The 16,280-nt window shown below is 42.1% G+C and overlaps 1 protein-coding gene across 1 annotated transcript; it reads right to left on the bottom strand.

The window, feature by feature from the left end:
- Positions 1-1,252: 1,252 nt before the first annotated feature.
- slc25a43 (solute carrier family 25 member 43) lies at positions 1,253-16,144 on the bottom strand. The gene is made up of 5 exons (XM_062963853.1): positions 15,831-16,144; positions 14,508-14,749; positions 12,409-12,581; positions 6,042-6,176; positions 1,253-4,135 (listed from the first exon to the last, which is right to left on the bottom strand). The coding sequence occupies exons 1-5, from the start codon at positions 16,106-16,108 to the stop codon at positions 3,959-3,961; spliced, it is 1,005 nt and encodes a 334-aa protein (XP_062819923.1). The 5' UTR covers positions 16,109-16,144; the 3' UTR covers positions 1,253-3,958.
- Between the last annotated feature and the right edge of the window lie 136 nt (positions 16,145-16,280).

The raw sequence follows: 16,280 nt of genomic DNA, 5'->3' as shown, positions 1-16,280 counted from the left end.
ATAATAATAATAAATAATTTGTGGCACTCTGGGAATTGTGGTCTAAAAGGAAAGACTTTCCAGACTCTTAATCTGATATCGAACTTATTGGTATGAAAGTCATGAAAATATTGTTATTATTTATTGTCAACTATCTGATACGTTTTCTGAGCTACTCACGCTACACAAATGATGATGATCTCTAAACCAGCTTCGTCCCTCGCTTTTGTTCCGGGCCAGTTTCCTAGGTTTAAATTAATCTGTTTTTCAAGCCAGAATCCAAGCTTGAGAGTAAATGCCCACCGACTCACGGGGGCCGATTTCCAAGTAAAGTAAGTCAAGGTTTTCCCCTGACGTGAAGTCCAGTCGTGTCCGGCTCTGGAGGTTGGTGCTCATCTCCATTTCTAAGCCAAAGAGCCAGCATTGTCCGCAGACACCTCCAAGGCCATGTGGCCACGGGCATTCTAAAGACATGAATATTCATTATATGTGCAAGACTTGCAAAACTAGACTAGAACTTAAAGGTTTCCCCCTGACATTAAGTCCAGTCATGTCATGACTGCATGGAACACCATTACCTTCCTTCCTGAGCAGTACCTATTGATCTACTCACGTTTGCATGTCCAAGATCATGTGACCGCTGGCATGGCTGCATGGAGCACCGTTTCCTTCCCGTCGGAGTGGTACCTATTGATCTACTCACAATTTGCATGTTTTTGACCTGGGTTAAACTGCTGAGCTGCTCAACTTGCCGACCGAAAGGTTGGCAGTTCGGATCTGGGGAGCGGGGTGAGCTCCTGCTGTTAGCCCCAGCTTCTGCCAACCTAGCAGTTCGAAAACATGAAAATGTGAGTAGATCAATAGGTACCGCTCTGGCAGGAAGGTAACGGCGCTCCATGCAGTCATGGCAATGGCCACATGACCTTGGAGGTGTCTATGGACAACGCCGGCTCTTCAGCTTAGAAATGGAGATGAGCACCAACCCCCAGAGTAGGAAACAACCGGACTTAACGTCAGGGGAAACAAACCTATATTTGGAAAGGATTTGTGAGGAAGAAGAAAAGCATAAGGATTAGAAAAAGGTTGAGTTCCTGGCCTATTAAAGAACAATGGAGTCGGGCTTCCTGTACCTCTGTGACAGATATGCAGCAGTTGTGTTTCATTTCACCTTTGCAAGACCAAACTCCCTGTTTTGCAAGAGAGACAAATCCTAAAGTGGGAAAGGCTTTCCAATCCCATCCGACAGTGTCCGTTACCATCACCACACAATGCATTTCCTTGAACAGGTCGGTTTAATATCAAAGATATATTTCCAAAACCATTCTTGCAAGGATATTTTAAGAGCACAACTAAAACGAGAACAGTGTCGTAACAACAGTTTCCCAAACCCAACTCATCCCAAAAGGAGTGTTGTATGTGCGGGGAAGAGATGCAAAACCACCGATTTATCCAAGCGGGTGGCGGACACAACAACGGGGTTGTCCTTCTACCCAAACGTTGCCCGGCAAGAACCAACCCATGCAGCTGGAAGCAGACTATCTCTGGGTTTTACTGCTCAGGGATGCAAGAGAAGCAGGGGTTTGCATAATTCAAGGTGCTGGTATTCGTGTCCGCTGAGAGGCATTTGGTAGGGTTTCATTCCCAAGACGATGTGCACTGTACGGCATTCTTAGCAGTGCAATTATCTTCATTTCTACTCAAAAGAAAATCCTGCTCGGTTCAAAATGTGCATAGGAACAAACTGGCAGCAGGGCACCCAATTCTGCTGATCTGTCATGATCTCCAATCCTTGACATCTCTGGTCGGCTGACAAGGAACAGATGCCAGCCATAAAACCTCAATGACCCTCTGGTATGTGAGAGCCCCTATATATGTGGGCCAAAGAGAAGGTTCTGGCATTCGGTACAATAAAATCTGTTGGAATCTGCCAGTGTGTCTTGGTGCTTTTTCCTTTGGAAGACGGACCCACAGCACAACTGAGAGAAGAGAACCCGACATGATCCAAAGTCAAGGAAGAATCAATCTCTGAACTTTTCATTTTGTACTTTTTCCTCCCGTTTCTCCATCCCTTCCCACTGCAAAAGCTCTTGTTGTTGACTCAAGATTCATATATATATATATATACTAGCTGTGCCCCGACACTCGTTGCTGTGGCCAATTGGAATGGCACTGAATAGCCTCGCAGTTTGTTTTTCCCGGTTTTTGGGGTTTTGCGGGTCCTGGTTCGGTTCTGGAGGTTCGGTTTCATGGTAGGAACCTAGCAGCAAGGCCGTTGGGTTCTGTTGTCAAGTTTCGTGGTTCTGGGGCATTTAGTTTTGTTGTTTACTTCTAGGCCCAAATTTCATTACCCTTTTATATATATAGATATGAAATGAGAGATATATTTTGGGAAACGTGCAGATCAAACATATTGTCTTTGGCTTTCACGTGCTTCTTGATTGTCCGTTGCGTGTGCCATTTTCCAGTGCATGCAAGCAAATACCTGATTTTGGAGCGATCCATATTGCAAAATACTGAGGCTGGGCTCCCCATGTTCCCTTCCCAATAACACTTAATGCTCCTTTTATGGTGAAGCACATTGCAACCAGCCATCTCCACACAAGCAGCAGATCTTTGCCCGTCCCTGATGATGGAGACTACAACTCCCACAATCCCCATCCCATGGGGTGAGCCTGGTGTCAGTTATCGACCAAAACACGGGCTCCCCGAGATGGCAAATGTGTGGGTCGAAGGACTACAAATTCCTTTCAAAGTTGAAAGCATATATTGCATCAGGCAAGGATGGGCCTTTATCCTCAGGTGCTTAACTGTTTTGGTCCATTTCTTAGACTTGAGAGAAACTTCAGTTCACGGAAATACTACAAAATGGCAACGGATCAACTCCATCGCCTCATTTTGCAGCATGTATAAATAAGCCAGGCTTGTAGGCTGGGCCCGGCCTTCAATGGGGAACATGTGGCCCTCCAAATACTCTTGTACCATTCTCCATAAGCAAGCGAGCTAGCAGATGGGAGTTGTAGTCCAAGAACGTTCACACTGCACGACGACGACACTAGGTAACAACATTCGAGAAATAATTTTCTGCTCCTGCTTTGAATATGTTATTCCTGTTTAATTGTGCGGTCCTTTTTTGGAAAGTCACTGCTGGACTCCAGAGACGTTGTTTTTGTGGTTGCCGCAAACGCGGTTGAATGAGTTGAGACTCGATATGTACTGGAAAACTATCGTGAACTGTGTTGTGTCCCACAAATGCAGTTTGTGGAGTGTGTGGTCGAAGGGGTTCATGGCCAGAATCACTGGGTTGCTGTGAATTTTCCGGAGTGTCTGGCCACATTCCAGCAGCATTCTCTCCTGAGGTTTCGCCTGCATCTGTGGTTAATGCATCTCCAGGTTCTGTTGCTAGTGAAGCAAGTGGGGTGTATATGTCTGTAACTGTGAAATAATGTCCAGAGTGGGAGGAAGAACACTTGTTTGAAGCAAGTGTGGATGTTGCAACTGTCGAGCTTGAATAGCACTGAGGAGCCACGAAGCTGCAAAGTCAATCAGTGAGGGTCTCTGCACTGAGGTGGCCTGGCTGTTGTTGCCTGGAGGCATCCTTTGTTTGGGAGGAGCTAACTGGCACTTGTGGAGTTGTTTGTTTGTGGAGTTTGGTAGACTTTTTCCATGTTTTTATCCTAGAACCCATCAGGAAGTGCCATTTCTAGCCCAGGAACAAAAAATCGTGTTACTTAGTGTAATCGCGCTATAAATGTGGATTGTGTTTGGCCCTTGGAAAGCCACTCTCTCCCTCGGCTAAGCTCAAGGCAGACCCCGATTTGAACCCAGTGCCCTTGAAAGGCGGATGGGTTTCCTAGCACTGCGGGATGTGCATGATCTCTGAGTCACATCCTATTAAGTCCCTTCCCTTCAGCGCCTCTCTCTCTCGATCCATAGCTGCCATTTCGGCACAAAGTCCCTTTGGCACCTTCCCGGACGAGCCTTAGAAGTTCCTTCTCCCGAGGAGCTTGAATTCCCGCAGCTCCTTGGGCTTCAGGCTCTGGTCCACGCCTGGGGTGAGCTTGTTGCTCAGCGGGGAGTCAATGTAACCGTTCCAGTACAGGCACATGCGCCGGCAGAACTCAAAGGTGCTGAACATCACCCCGAAGTAAGGGACGATCTGTCGGAAAGAAAGCAAACACGCCTGAACATTACGCACACCTTCAGGAACAATGGCTGTGAAAGGCAACACTCAAAACATCTCCTAGGAGGATGTCGAGTACGTTAACGACAGCAACACGTTAGCAACAGAAGTCATTCCCCTTGTATTTTCCGTGGGTGCAACTGTAAGTCAAGGTGCTGCTTTGCACTGCAATCCTCTCCAACTCTACTCACTCCCAAAGAGGCACAACACCATGGGGCTTGCTTCCGTGTTAATATGTGTAAACCTGTGCTATAATTAATATATTTATGTTTATTTACATCTTGCTTTTTCTCTCCATAAGGAGACTCAAAGCGGCTCAAAATTAAATTTATTGTATTACTAGCTGTGCCCGGCCACACGTTGCTGTGGCTAGGACTTTATTTTTCTTTTCTTTTTGTTGTATGGACGTAGAAGCGTGGATGAGAGGTTGTGCTGTCAATTTTCGAGGTTGTGGGATGTTTAGTTTAGTTGTTTTGTTCGGTGCCATGATTCCATTACCCTTTTATATATATAGATGCTAAATTGATTGTTTTAATTGCCTTCGGATGAGAAGGGCAGCATAGAAATGCTGGAAATAAATAAATAAACAAATACATAAATAAATGAAAAGCATTACAATGCAACTTAAAATATACAAATATTAAAACAGTATCAAACATCATTAGTATTCAAAACAATGCAGGGGAAATCCATAAAAGCATATACCAATTATGTAAAGCATTATTTATTTATTTATTTATTTATTTCAATTATTGATACCCCGCCCTTCTCACCCGAGGGGACTCAGGGCGGCTTACAAGTGGCAATTGATGCCGTTACACGGATATACAATAAACTAAAATGATTAAAACAGTTAAAACAATCATAAAATAGTCATAAAATAGTCATAAAATACAATATACAAAGTTTAAAACAATGCAAAGTGCTTATGCCATTCATCCACCAGACGTTAAATTAAAAATTCTATAGGATCTTGCAATATATAAAATCAAGATTTTCTGCTCTAGACTCAGGCCCCTTCTACACTGCTATATAATCCAGATTAACCAATCAGATAATCTGGATTTTATATGGCAGTGTAGTAGACGCCTTAGGTCTCTGTTTATACATACACTGTCCTTATATCCCAAGATCTGATCCCAGGTTGATTATATGAGTCTCCACTGCAATATAATCTGGGATCAGATCCTGGAATATAAGGATAGTGTAGAAAGGGCCACACTTCTTTCCTTTTTATGTAAACAGGGATATTTTGTTTCCAACATGTTGCTATAGACCAGTGATGGCCAACCTATGACACGCGTGTCAGCACTGACACGCCTAGCCATTTTTGCTGACACGCTGCTGCATGCAGATTGATTGGATGACTAATGTCTTTTGTGGCCAAATTTGGTGTGATTTGGTCCAGTGGTTTTGCTGTTTACTCCATGGGAATTATGCACATTATATTTATATATATATATTAGTATATTATCATATTATTACTATTATATTATTATTATATTATTCATTGCTCATGACTACATTGAAACTAGAATAGAGAGAAATCAGCGTGGAAACTGCAAGAGGTACCATAGATTGTTGTACATGGAAATAAGGGTAGTAAATAGTTTTTGATTTATTAAATACAGTTATATATTACAATTATACATTTTTGTTATTTAAACTATATATATTGCAAAATTATGGTTTCTTTCTCGAATGACACACCACCCAAGTCATGCTAGGTTTTTTGGTGAATTTTGACACACTAAGTGCAAAAGGTTGCCCATCATTGCTATAGACTCAAACCAGGAATGATGAGCACATGCAGACATGGCTACGAAGTGCGGCTCAAGGTAACCTCCCAATCAAGGCTCTCAATGGGAATCAAGCGACGTACCCGGAGCAGGTTGGCCGTGAGTCCGTTCCAGAGAGCGAGCCAGCCGTTGGTCTTCACCGTCTGCTTAAAGCAGTCGACCAGGCCGGAGAAATGGACGTCGACCCCTCCGTTGTTGGGGAGGCAAGGGCTCTGCGCCTGGCAGGAGAGGAAGCACAAGAGTTCCCGTTCAAGGACAGCTTTATTTTATTTATTTATTCATTCATTTATATACTGCTTTTCTCACCCCTAGGGAGATTCAAAGTGGTTTACAGCATTATAAAATGGCAAAGATTCAATGCTTCACATCCATATAAAAACATTACACGTCTAAGAGCAATCACATATGGCATCAATTAAATCATTCAGAACTATACAACAAACTATAAAACATTAAAACGTTAAGCATTAAGACATTTAAACACTGCCTCGATCCCATGGCTTTCTTTTACTCTATTATGAGAGACTGGGTATTCCCTTCATTTTAGTGCTGCTGAAATCATTTTGCAACTAGCTACACCTACAGTGGCATAGCCAGATGCTTTTTGGATCCTTCTGGCTTTCACAAAGGCACAGAATAGTCATGGTGGGAGAGTATATGGCTCAACTTAGACCTCATCACACTAGAGCAGCGGGTCTCAACCTGTGGGCCTACAACTCCCAGAAATCCCAGGCAACAACAGCCAGGCCACCTCTGTGCAGTTACCGTCACTGATTGACTTTGCAAACTTCATGGCTACTCAATGCTATCCAAGCTGGCTAAGACTTGCTTCAAACAGACCCTGGACATTATTCCACAGGTATATATACACTCCACTTGCTACACTGCCAACAGAACTCTGGAGATGCCATTAGCCACAGAGGCAGGTGAAACATCAGGATGGAATCCTGCTGGAACATGGACATACAGCCCCAAAAACTCACAGCAACCCAGTGCTACCTTTTGTTTGCATTTGCTTATTGTTGTTGTTGTTGTTGTATGACACAGCAAACAAGATCTATATGCTGGATTTCGTATCACAAAATCCCAAGTCGAACACTTCCCAAGTGTCTAGGACTGTGTGATGTATTATTATTATTATTATTATTATTATTATTATTATTATTATTATTATTATTATTTTATTATGACACAGCAAACAAGATAGACATGCTGGATTTCATTTCACAAAATCACAAGTCGAACACTTCCAAGTGTCTAGGACTGTGTGACATATTATTATTATTATTATTATTATTATTATTATTATTATTATTATTTTATTATGACACAGCAAACAAGATAGACATGCTGGATTTCATTTCACAAAATCACAAGTCGAACACTTCCAAGTGTCTAGGACTGTGTGATGTATTTTCGGATCCCCCTAGACACTTGGGAAGTGTTCGACTTGTGATACAAAATCCAGCATATCTATCTTGTTTGCTGTGTCATACAATTAATAATAATAATAATAATAATAATAATAATAATACACATCATCTGAAAATACATCACACAGTCCTAGACACTTGTGAAGTGTTCGACTTGTGGATTTTGTGATACATGGGGACAAGCTCACATGGGGACAAGCCCTAAAAACATCAGTTTGATGTACAATTAAAACATAAAACAATTACAGAATTAACATAATACAACAATTATTTAAAACATCTTATAATAGTCTCCATTTTACCTAAGGACAAATGCAAAGGTGGAAATCCCCACCTGGCAGGACTGTAATATGAAGAGTTGCGACTTCATTCTGGCTGATATATAATGCAGTTTGAAATGATCAGTACAGCCCCACACAACACCATGCAACGCAGTTGAGATCCACCTCTGCTGCAAATAAAAAGCCTACAAATACGTGTGTGTGGGGAACCTACGAGGCCACGCTTTCTCCCATAGAGAAAGCATAAGCCAAATTCCAAACAGGCCGTTTAGAGGTGCTAAGCCTCAAGGGATCCTTCCTGCCAGATGCCTGCATAGCGGCAAACTGCAAAATGCTTCTAGTATAATGTTTCAAGTTCTTGGCAGCATTGGCGTCATAACCAAAAGATGAACCTCAAAGGCATGGTTGCAGCTCACTGGGAAGCACCTTTAAAGAGGCTGCTTGGATAAGAAGAAAATATCATTTTTAAAAGCAAAGGAGGCATTTAATTAATGACCCATTTTTTTAAAAAAACTAATGGATGCACTATAATTTCAATTATTTCCACCCGTATATGATCACAAGGGATAGTTTTGCAGGACTAGAAAAAAAAAACTTAGCAGCACAAGGGTAAATTAGTCAGTCAGACCTTACAAGTTAATATCCAAATAACAAAACAACAAATTATATTGGAATGAACAAAACCTAGCATTCCTGCGTTGCTAGAAATCGCCGTTGCTGAAAAACTAGCCAATTTATTATACAATGCTTATTATCTTTATGCTCTTAAGAGTTGGAACTACCTGTCTCCATAGGCTTTTATCTAAAAATGTGTTTGTACTTGTGTTCAATAATAATAATCATAATAATAATAAGAAACCCTATGAAATCCAGCATGTCTATCTTGTTTGTTGTGTCATAATAAAATAATAATAATAATAATAATAATAATAACTTTATTTTTATACCCCACCTCCATCTCCCCGCAGGGATTTGAGGCGGCTAACATGGGGCCAAGCCCAAATAACCACAATAAAACAAGATGAAATACATACAGAAGAAAGCAAGCGTCATCAACAAGAAAATTGAAACAGTATAAAACACATTTAAATAGATCCGTCTCCCAGGGAAGCATATATAGCATTGTAGCCTACGATTCTCACTAGGGAACCTGAATGTATGTATGTGTATATATACATATACACACACAGACACACACACACAAAGACAACTTGTTCCCCTACCACGTCATTAATTCCGTGCAAGTGTGGAGTTATTATGACAGCATTTCTCAATTTATTTTGATTTATCCCCACCCAGAGAAGAGCTTTGGTGACTGCAAGATGTAATGTTTTGCCATCCGCTCTTTTGGATGGAAGATATAAAAATGCAGAATGTTCCAAAAGGGTTTGTTCTTGTGACTTTATTTCTGCTGAAACCCTCCACCCTTCTTTGTTTGTAAGCCCTAAATAGGATAATATACGGATGGATTACAGGAATTCCAAGAATGTTATAAAATTCCATATTTTGCAAACAACTCTGATGCATTCTTTTGTGAGACTTGCACATTTTATTACTCATGAGCTTAATATCTCTTAATTAGGCTTTCCTTTTTTATCTTTGACTTCCTCTTGTCGTATACGCCTGTGTTGTGATTTTGTTGTTGTATGCCAATAAAGGCTGCATATGTGTGCGTTCAAATCAAGATGGGAAAGTCACTTCTCACTTCTACCTTTATTTTTCTGCCTGGAAGACATCTATCTATCTGTTCGCAGTCTTGCCTTAGTTGCCCCTCTTAATAGAGAACGATATGTTCAGGACGGGACAAAGGCAGGCACAGGGAACCTTTAGCCTTCCAGTTCTATGGTTGACAAGGCAGAAAGTCCCCGGAATAAGCTGATTCAGCCGCGATTGTTTTGCAAAACCCCACATGACAGGCTGCAATCTCTTCTGTTGATCTCCCTACTGCATGTGTTTACCCCTCCAAGCCATCAGCACAACCTTATTGCAAACCCTGGTGCTTTTTTCCCTCCCTTGATGGGTGACATTCTTGAATGGAGAAATCGCAGAAAGAATTATTATTATTATTATTATTATTATTATTATTATTATTATTATTATTATTATTATATAAATAAATATCTAAAATTTGAAAAGGAAATTTCCATGTTCTACTTTGGCTGCTTAAGCTCTTAAGTTATCAAGTTATCAAGGTGAGGAGTCAAAAAGGGGTTTATTTTCCCTGCATCTGTTAGATTCCCCTTTTAAGTCCCTCTCTAAGCCAGCGGCTATCATTGCAATGAATCCCATTGTGCAAAGAAGTATTTTCTTTTTTTGGAGTGATTGATTCTAATGGGTGAATCAGAGCAGACTCCAGACAACCAGTCCATAAAAGACTTTGGGGGAAAAAATACAACCAAGACTGGAACACGAGACAATGGATTCCGTTCTCAAGAAAAGAGAGTCCACCTTGACATTAGGAAAAGTTAGGGGAAAGACAGAATAAAGGAAAATTGCCCTAATGAGAGGAGAAAATAGCTTTTTTTCCTGAGCCAGCAATGCCTTTAGCACAACGTAGTGGCCCCAAAGAGCCTTCCATCATTGCTCTTTCACTACAGAAGGGAGACTGTTCCACGGAAGGCACCAAACTGGGTTATATGAGTCTACACTGCCGTTCTGAAACTGTATTATGTGACAGCCTATGTCTGCATAGATCTGGAAGAATGGTATAGGATGAAAACAGAAGGTTGGAGGTTAAACAACAGTTGTTCTCGTATTTCAATCTATAGCAAAGTGACTGCAAAGCGTTTCCAGGCTGTCTGGCCATGTTCCAGAAGCATTCTCTCCTGACGTTTCGCCCACATCCATGGCAGGCATCCTCAGAGGTTGTGAGTTATATTGGAAAAGCTAAGCAAGGGAGGTTTATTTATCTGTGGAAGGTTCAGGGTGTCTGCTGGAGACCAGTGTGAATGTTGCAAATTAATCACCTTGATTAATAATAATAATAATAATAATAATAATAATAATAATAATAATAACTTTATACCCTGCCACCATCTCTCCACGGGGACTCGGGGCGGCTTACAATGAGGATATGACAACAACATAGTAAGTAAGTAGTAAGTAAAAGTTTATTTGTATACCGCCCTCTCTCCCAACATAGCATAAAATACACACAATCCACTAAAACAATGAGATTTAAAAACAATGCAATAGAAAACAAAAACAACATAAAGGATTACTTTAAAAACCTGAACATCAAATTGTTCTGCACAGCAGAGGGTGACTAGCATTAATGGCCTTGCCAGCTTCATGTCCTGGCTTCTTCCTGCCTGGGGGAATCCTTTGTTCGGAGGTGTTAGCTGCTCCTGATTGATTCATGTCTGGAATTCCTCTGTTTCCAGAGTGCTACAACATTCACACTGGTCTCCAACAGACAAGAGTTCTTTCTTTCTTTCTTTCTTTCTTTCTTTCTTTCTTTCTTTCTTTCTTTCTTTCTTTCTTTCTTTCTTTCTTTCTTTCTTTCCTTCCTTCCTTCCTTCCTTCCTTCCTTCCTTCCTTCCTTCCTTCCTTCCTTCCTTCCTTCCTTCTCTCTCTCTCTCCCACCCTGGACCTTCCACACACAGCCTGGAAAACTCACAGCAACCCTGTAATCAATATACTGTATATACTCGAGTATAAGCCTAGTTTTTCAGCTCTTTTTTAGGGCTGAAAAAGCTCCCCTCGGCTTATACTCGAGTGAGGGTCCTGGCCGGCTTCTATTCAGGTCGGCTTATACTTGAGTATATAGGTATTCAGAGTTGCACAGTCTTATCTTATTAAAGTCTTATTATTATCTTAAATTAGTTTTATATATTCAAAAACATTTAACCTCCTAACGCCTCAAATAATGCAATTTTATTAATATCTATTTTTATTTTTGAATTTGACCCGTAGCTGCTGCATTTCCCAGCCTCGTCTTATTCTCAAGTCGATATGTTTTCCCAGTTTTTGTGGTAAAATTAGGTGCTTCGGCTTATATTCTATATTACTAATAATATTACCATATAGTGATATAGTACAATATAGTAATTTAATGCTTATATTGTGCTATGCTAATAATACAGTAGAGTCCCACTTATCCAACACTCGATTATCCAACATTCTGGATTATCCAACACATTTTTGTAGTCAATGTTTTCAATATATCGTGATATTCTGGTGCTAAATTAATAAATACAGTAATTACTACATAGCATTACTGTGTATTGAACTACTTTTTCTCTCAAATTTGTTGTATAACATGATGTTTTGGTGTTTAATTTGTAAAATCATAACCTAATTTGATGTTTAATAGGCTTTTCCTTAATCTCTCCATATTATCCAACATATTAGCTTATCCAACGTTCTGCTGGCCCGTTTATGTTGGATAAGCGAGACTCTACTGTATATTGTATGTTCATTTGATTTGTAAGCCACTCTGAGTCCCCTCCGGGGTGAGAAGAGCGGGATATAAATGTAGTAAATAAATAAGAATAAATAATATTCGGGTCGGCTTATACTTGAGTATATATGGTAGTTTAAGTCCCCCTGGGGAGAGGAGCGGTATGCAAATAAAATAAATAAAATAAAATAGTTATTATAAAAACCCAGTACTGGAGTCTGTGCGTCTCCTTCTTTCTCTGAAAGTGCCTGACATACTCTGTCCCATGGATTAAAGAATTTTTTTCAGGATTTGAAAAGTCTCCATGACACAAAGGCGTCTGCCAAAGGCGTACCTGCATCTTCCGCTTGATCGTTTCGAAAGGGAAAGAGAGTGTCTGCGCCACTCCCGCCGCCAGGCAGCCGTTGGTGAAGTTCTGGAGTGGAGTGAAGCCAAGGCCGGGCCCGCCCCAGATTCTATCCAGGTGAGTGTAGACGAGGAAGGAGCCCAGCGAGAAGGGGATCGCGCCTGCGGATGGAAGACATACGCTCTTGAACACAAGCAGAGGCTGGCAAATGGACCTTTTTGGGGCACATCGATTCCCAGAATCCCCAAGCAAGAATGGCCAATAGGTAGGTAGGTACACTGCATTTAGCAATGCACTCTGCACAAAGTAGAAAGGATGCAGCTGGACACTATTTCAACTGCCATGGCTTAACACTACGTAACAAAATTTGAAAAAAAAAGTTTTGTTCCTGGTTTGAAAGTGTTATTTCCTGTTTAATTGTGTGGCGTTTACTTAGAAAGTAGAGTCTCACTTATCCAAGGTTCTGTATTATCCATTAATGTATTCTCCATTATTTTATTTTGTGTATCGTTGAAATGTTTTAAGTTTTTGTCAAATATGTGTGTTGTTTGTTTCGGGCTTGTCCCTGTTGTGAGTCGCCCCGAGTCCCTTTGAGGAGATGGGGCGGGATATAAAAATAAAGTTTATTATTATTATTATTATTATTATTATTATTATTATTATTATTATTATTATCCAACGCAGTCTGCCTTTTAGTAGTCATTGTTTCTGTAGTAAATGTTGCAATGTTTTGGTGCTAAAATCGTAAATACAGTACAGTAGAGTCTCACTGTCAAATTTGTTGTATAACATGATGTTTTGCTGCTTAATTTGTAAAATCATAACCTAATTTGATGTTTAATAGGCTTTTCCTTAATCCCTCCTTATTATATATATATATATGCACAATATAATTTACAATAATATATAATCATTATAACATATTGTATAGACATATAATATTCATAATATTATATTGTAATACAATATAATACTAATACAATAATATATATTACATGTAAAATATAATATATAATATATAATATTAATTATATATTATATTTTACATGTAATATTACTAATAATATTACAATATATTGATACAGTACAATATAGTAATTTATTACCAGTTTTGTACTATGCTAATAATATAATATCGTATGTAAATTTAATTTATAAGCCGCTCTGAGTCCTCTTTGGGGTGAGAAGGGCGGCATATAAATGTAGCAAATAAATAAATAAATAATCCAAGATATTCGCTTATCCAAGCTTCTGCTGGCCTGTTTAGCTTGGATAAGTGAGACTCTACTGTAATTACTACATAACATTACTGTGTATTGAACTATTTCTATCAATTTGTTGCAAAACATGTTGTTTTGTGCTTGATTTGAAAAATCATAACCTATTTTGATGTTTAATAGGCTTTTCCTTAATCCCTCCTTATTATCCAAGATTTTCGCTTATCCAAGGTTCTGCCGGCCCGTTTAGCTTGGATAAGAGAGACTCTACTGTAGTTGTTCTGGCTGCAAACAAGGTTGAATGGGCTGAAACTCTTTGTTTTTAAAAGTCTTGAGCTTTCTTTGTGGAACCGCCTAAGGTTCCATAGAATTGAGCCATGGCGACTGAAGTGGTATCAGACTGCACTAATTCTACAGTGTGGATACACTCTTAATCTGTGGTGTACTATTTACATATAGGGTCTGAGCCTGAGACCAGCATAGTTTGTGAAATCGGAATAGTGGGCTTCCAATTGGGAAATTCAGCTACGTATCCTTACTTGTATACGGGCTTGATAGATGTGCCATGAGACAATGTCTGTCTTTCTATCTCAGTTTCCTTCTCTGCAGAATTGGAAAAAAAGTTTGACCTCGTCACTTAGGCCCTGGAAGGTGGCATAGTTCACGGCGAAATAAATTTAACACAGCTTTGCAAGGCCGATTCTTTCAGACGATAATAAACCAAGGCAAGGGTCGGATCTAAATGGCAGCGTTACGACACGGCAGAACAAAGGGGCTGGACTAGATGGCCTCTGAGGGTCCCTTCCAACTCTAGGACTCTATGAAAACAGCCGCAGGAGGAGCAAAGGTAGAATAACAACGTGCAGGTACCTAGGATGGAGAGCGAAACCCCTCGGTAGAGGGCGGCGAGGCCTTCCTGGTGGCAGATGGTGCCGCAGGCGTGGAGCACGCCTCGGTAGGAGGGCTGCCGCCGGTCCTGCATGATGAGGCGCGTCTGGATGACCTCCAAGGGGTACGTGGCCACCGCGGCCACCACGCCCGCCAGGCCCCCGGCTGTGATGGAGCCCCACTGGGAGACCTGGCCCGCCTCGCCCACAAACAGCATCACGAACCTGGGAAGGAAAGGAAGACAGTCAACAACTAAACAACAACAACAACAGACCTTTTTAAAGGGATGGCTGAGAAAACAACCCAGAAAGCCCATCCGATTGTGAAAGCATGCCAAAGGATGTTCACCTGCCTTGTTTATTTCCAATTTATTTTATTTCAAATATTTATATCCCACCCTTCTCACCCGAAGGGACTCAGGGTGGCTTACAACACTGGCACAATTCGATGCCTATACAAAATTGTTGTGATGTGTGAATTTGTCCTGTTTGGATAAAATGCCATAGCACTGAGCCCTGGCACTCAAACTACAACTCCCAGCATCCCACTGCGCTGATCACAGGCAGTCAAACTACAACTGCCACGATTCCATGCAAAACTACAACTCCCAGCACCCCACAGGCCAAGCCATGTCAAACTACAATTCCCAGCATACCACTGAATCTTGGGTCATGATAAACTATAACTCCCAGCACCCCACTGAACTTTGGACCATGACAAACTACAACTCCCAGAATCCCATAGCCTTGAGCCATATCAAACTACAGCTCCCAACATACCACTGAACCTTGAGTTATGTCAAACTACAACTCCCAGCATCCCATAGAACCTTGGGCCACGACAAAGTACAACTCCCAACATCCCATAGAACCGTGAGCCATGTCAAACTACAACTCCCAGCATACCACTGAACCTTGAGTTATGTCAAACTACAACTCCCAGCATCCCATAGAACCTTGAGTCATGTCAAACTATAACTCCCAGCATCCCATAGAACCTTGGGCCATGACAAACTACAACTCGCAACATCCCATAGAACCGTGAGCCATGTCAAACTACAACTCCCAGCATCCCATAGAACCGTGAGTCATGTCAAACTACAACTCCCAGCATCCCATAGAACCGTGAGTCATGTCAAACTACAACTCCCAGCATCCCATTGAACCTTGAGTCATGTCAAAGAGCAACTCCCAGCATACCACTGAACCTTGGGCCATGTCAAACTACAACTCCCAGCACCCCATAGATTGAACCTTGGGCCAGGCCGAACTCCACCTCCCGTCAGGCCTAGTCCCGGGCGCCCACCTGCGCTGGGCGGCGAGCTGCGTGGCGGAGGCGGGGAGGAGGCGGAGGAGGGCGGCCAGGTTCCCCTTCCAGAGCGCGGCCTTCCCCTCGGCCCGGACCAGGCGCCGCGCCCCCTCCCGCAGCCCGCCGCGCCCCCGCGGGAAGCCCGCCCGCGCCTGCGCCAGCGCCGAGAGCGTCTCCAGGGGGGCCGCCGCCGAGCGCCCCGCCGCCCCCGCCAGCCCCGCGCTCCACAGCGCCTGCGCCCCCGTCAGGCGCCCCTCGCGCCGCCACGTCGCCATCACGGACTACAGCTCCCGGCGGCCCACGCGCGGGGAGGGGAGGGGGCGGGGCCTCACCACTGAGACGACTGCCTTCGCTGCCAAGCTATGGGAAAGGGGCGGGGCCATCCAGGAGAGGGGCGGGGCCTCACCACTGAGAGGAATGCCTTCGCTGTCAGTTTGTGATGAAAGG

This window comes from Anolis carolinensis, unplaced genomic scaffold, assembly GCF_035594765.1.
Source record: "Anolis carolinensis isolate JA03-04 unplaced genomic scaffold, rAnoCar3.1.pri scaffold_12, whole genome shotgun sequence".
Lineage (NCBI taxonomy): Eukaryota > Metazoa > Chordata > Lepidosauria > Squamata > Dactyloidae > Anolis > Anolis carolinensis.
This window is presented reverse-complemented; position numbering and strand designations above follow the sequence as displayed.